Raw genomic sequence first — 4,633 nt, forward strand, 5'->3', positions numbered from 1 at the left:
ATGACACTCAATAACTTGGTGTCTATTAGTGAAAGAATTAAATTATTTCAGTAGCTCTAGGGATTATCCACTAAAAGGTCACAACCTCTGTATAATATTATAGCTTGGATTCTATAGTACTACCGTAAGCATAAAGGAGTCACAGTTTGCAATAATTCTTTTTTCTGAATCTCTCCCTTAAACTATCGTTCTTATTCAACAGTTTTTAGTATGGTCTACAAACAACTGTTGTTTCTAAAAACATTATCGGCATTTTTGATATTATTTTATCGCGTTAAACACAAAGTGTGTTGTATAATGCGCAATGAGTTCTATGAAATAAAGATTAATTTGTAATCAACTTGTGATTAATTTTGAATCATAATCGTGACACGTCTTTTCACATTTCTCGAAAGAAAAACTTAACAAGTCTACACGTCACACTTTCGTGTTATTTAGTTATTTATCTGTGGGTTTGTTAGTTAAGACACGTTTAGTCACAAATATTTAATTATTTATTTAATTCTGAACAACCTTAAAGATAATTGTTATAATGAAACTCGTTCGCGGACGCAATTACAATTGTGTAATATATGTAAGTTCATATATATTGCTCCTTCGTCTTTGGAGCAATCTGGATAATGTCAAATAATTCGTATATGCAGCCCATTTATACAGTTATATATATCTAGAATAAGTGGATGCACTTTATAAAGTGTATATATGTATAATGTAATGAACACTTTATGCATTAATTTATCTTAAGCTAATCAATACGAAAGTAGAATAATCTAACAATAATTTAATGCGTTTTTGAATTGGTCATATATTTTATTACATCTGCAATGGTTTAATCAAAGAATATAATCAGGCTAAATGGAAAATTCCCAAAGAGACCATAACGTTGCCGTCAGTGTTACCTTACGTTGATAAATTACGATAACACCTATTTCACTTGAACGATAATATTATCGATATCATATGTAAGGCAATTCCCCTACTATTATGTTATAGTAAAAGCATGAATTTGTGACAATTGATTTATTAAATTTATGTACAATTAATTAATTAATTTAAATCACATTTAAAAAGATTTTTTTTTAATTTAATTTAAATATGTTGCATTTCTATTTAAGCCTTTAAGTTTATCCCGTAACAGTTATAGATTCGCACAGGAATCATCACTACCTAGGCGATAATTTCTTAAAATATGCATCAAATAATATAAACATAATGCAGAAGTCAGTATACAAGTGTTTCTCTCAGTTAGTTTCTGGTGTTTTTAACTAAATTTCATGATTCATTGGAAAATGCAATAATTTTACTATCGCGATTTCCCCACAGACGATATGAATTCTCAGAAATAAATATCTTTAACACTAATTTAAACAATTCATACATGTTTTTCTGAATAAGCGATCATAAATTTGATGATTACTAATAATATGAAGAAAACTGAGGATCTTTATCTTTTAGGAGGTGATTTATCTATCTTATCACTATCGTTTTCAATATAAACTCAACCTACTTATAAACACGGATAAACAAAAACCTCCCTTCTATCAAAGTTGATAGAGATATTTGTCAGCGTTTCAAACAATAACGTTCTCGAAAGATCCTTAAACGGAAGGGAAACTGAGGTTGGGAAACATTTGTTAAGGACGAATGTATTCTGCCATCTCTTTCTTTTTAGATCATAGTCATTATTGATTAACTAAATTTTGATGAGGCAGTAAGTAATTATGTATAAAATTACTTTTGTCTGACAATTTTAATTTATTTTCATCAATGTCACACCAGAAATTAATTATTTATTTCACATGTATCAATATGTACTTTTATGAGAGCAATAGTTTTCAACATCATAATAAAATTTACGTAAGAATAAATCTGCATGAGTATAATATGAAGTAAAACAAATTAAGTTTCCCCTTAAAATTGTTATATTTAAATTCCATATCATTTGTCTATTCATAAGGTTCAATAAATTTCATTTCATCAATACACTTTAAGTAATTAAAAACGCGATTCTATTAGCTATCTAAATGACGTAATGTTGCATGAGCAAATTATGGAATAATATTGCGCAAAAATCTGTTAATTCAATACTTTTTTATAATAACCGTCATTCTTACTTACTGAAATAATGAATACATATAAAAAGGAATTAGTAATTCAATGACACGGTACACAACACGAGGGTTAATAAAACACAGTCATAATTGGATAAGCAATATATTTTGATTAAAACATCAGATCAGACAAATTCCATGCATCTTGATAATACTAGTTTTTGCGGATTACATAAAATAGCTTCAGAAATAATTACATCAAGGTATATGGCAGTTCTTTACATAAAGGAACTTTGATTGTTCCGAAACCAGACAAATAACAATTCTTATTTTATTAACATTTAAAAATCATGTTCATCAATCCACAATCATATTCAGTTTCACTGACTTTCATTCCTCTTAAAGCTGGTCCATGTATTCAGTTATAGTAACATCACATGAAATCATGCAAAAATATGTAACATAATACTTAGGTACAATCGGGAAACTCCCCAGTCATATAAATACAAACTATGCTTAATTTAGGTAGGTATATATCACTATTATTTGACTAACTGGCCAGTCGAAATATCAATACATTTCAAATATAAGACGGAAATTTTGTCTATCCTTAAGAAGGAAATTAATTCTGGCTACTGTCTTCACAAAATAAATATCTTACACAAAACAAAATCACAGAATACGCGAACTGCCATCCAATAGTGAACTGCTATCCCAAAGCTACTGAAGCTCATATAAACGTAGCCTTAGGGTGTCCTTAAACTAAACACAGTCTTAAATCAGTCACCATACAACCTCGTACAACCTTAACATTTATAAAACATGCAATTTAGGAAAAGCGAACCGAACTTTGGTGGAAAAATACAAAGGTTTTTTTGTAATTTACCCATAGAGAAAAGCCTTTTCTGCGCGTGACGTGCTAATCAAATTTAAAATTTCTAATTCTCATGCTTGTGTCGTGTTTGTACAAATATTGTCACGCAAACGCTAGAAGGATTTTGTCTCGTACTCAACTGCGCTCTAACGGGATATCACAGATGGTGTTGCGTCTCGGGCGCGGCACGTCACAGGTAGGGCATGCAGGCGGTGCAGTGCCAGGGTCGCTCCGGGGAGGCCGCTCGCGCCCTGCACACAAGCACGCCCCGTTAACTCACGAGCTCCTTTCCTCCCTCCGGGAGTCCGAACGACTGAACGCTCGTTTTAACTTCTCAACCAACCTGCTGTGAAACTTGTCCTCCCGGGCGCTGGGAGGGCTAACCGTACCCTTGGCGCTTTCTTGCGCTCGCAGCGACACTCGTGAAGGCGGCATGCGACCATACGATACCGATCGCATAGCTGGCGCGCTCCGGTGAGGACTCAAAACATGGGACGATGTCCGTGGGGAAAATGTAGGCCCTTCTGAACGCGATTCTGACACTTTGCGCATCCGACCCCCAATTGCAGCCTTGTCCGCGGACTCCGAAGCCCGCCGGGATCTTTGGGAGTTGTAAATATCCCAATCGTTCTTCACTACTGGCATCATGAACGCCATCTCGGCGACGACAACGGTGGCTCTTGAGTAACGTTTTTGGTATTATTTATAACGTCGCGCAAAACTGTTTATGTTTCGCGGAAATTCACTCGCCGATCGATAGATGTTTTATGTCTTTCACTTTCGTTTGAATAATTTTGTTATGGTAAAAAAAAGAAATAAATGCTTTATTTAAATTTCAATAAGCACATACACAGATGATTGATGCAAAAGGCTTGACTTTCACTTCAATGTCACTAGGTTTTGAACCGGTTGCTCCGATGTTCACCTTAGGACGTTTTGTGACGGAATGAAGAATTCGTGAAAACACGTCCTGAATATAAAGAAAATGTTGGCGCCACACTCGCAACGGGCGTCAGAGTAAACGATGTGGATAAACACAATTAGAACACGCTGTAAACACATGTAATGAATGAGTGCCCAGAGAATCTTCGCCTAAAATAAACAATAATGAATATTTGCAGAGAATTAAACTTTAAATTTCAAATCAATATGCCTTGTAATGTTTTTCTCATTTCCTACTCCCCGTAAGGTAACGCTATTTTCAATAAAAACATAGTTAACTATCCGACAATAGATGGCGTTAACAGTTTCTTACAGAGTCATCTATACAATATAAGGTAGCAATGATATTAGGCTTATATGAAAAAAGTATGCTACTTCTAAAAAGCATTAAACAATTAATTTATTTTGTGTGATGAAAAATATGTTCCTTTAAGTCACTACGAGTAGTGACGCATTAATAATTTTGATTATATCTAAATTAAAATTAAACCAGAAAACGTCTTCATATATTTTATTAATAATTAAATGCAATAATTTCGTAACTTAATTATGACTACTATAAAACATTTTCGTTCTAAGTAAACAACATAACTATCATAATCATACTAAAATAAATAAATATAACAGAAAGATACATAAAAAATAAAACAGAAAGGCACTTATTGATGTTTTTTGTAATAAAGATTACTCTCATATTAAAAATAACAATATAATGTTTCCTGTAACCAATACTACATATTTTATAAAACATAACTTCAGAAATCGT

The 4,633-nt window shown here is 32.8% G+C and overlaps 1 protein-coding gene across 1 annotated transcript; it reads right to left on the minus strand.

Annotated features, from left to right (window-relative positions):
* Positions 1-2,198: 2,198 nt before the first annotated feature.
* On the minus strand, positions 2,199-3,947 carry LOC123712535. The gene is made up of 2 exons (XM_045665682.1): positions 3,269-3,947; positions 2,199-3,176 (listed from the first exon to the last, which is right to left on the minus strand). The coding sequence occupies exons 1-2, from the start codon at positions 3,580-3,582 to the stop codon at positions 3,116-3,118; spliced, it is 375 nt and encodes a 124-aa protein (XP_045521638.1). The 5' UTR covers positions 3,583-3,947; the 3' UTR covers positions 2,199-3,115.
* Between the last annotated feature and the right edge of the window lie 686 nt (positions 3,948-4,633).

Source organism: Pieris brassicae, chromosome 1, assembly GCF_905147105.1.
Source record: "Pieris brassicae chromosome 1, ilPieBrab1.1, whole genome shotgun sequence".
In the NCBI taxonomy this organism is placed as follows: Eukaryota; Metazoa; Arthropoda; class Insecta; order Lepidoptera; family Pieridae; genus Pieris; species Pieris brassicae.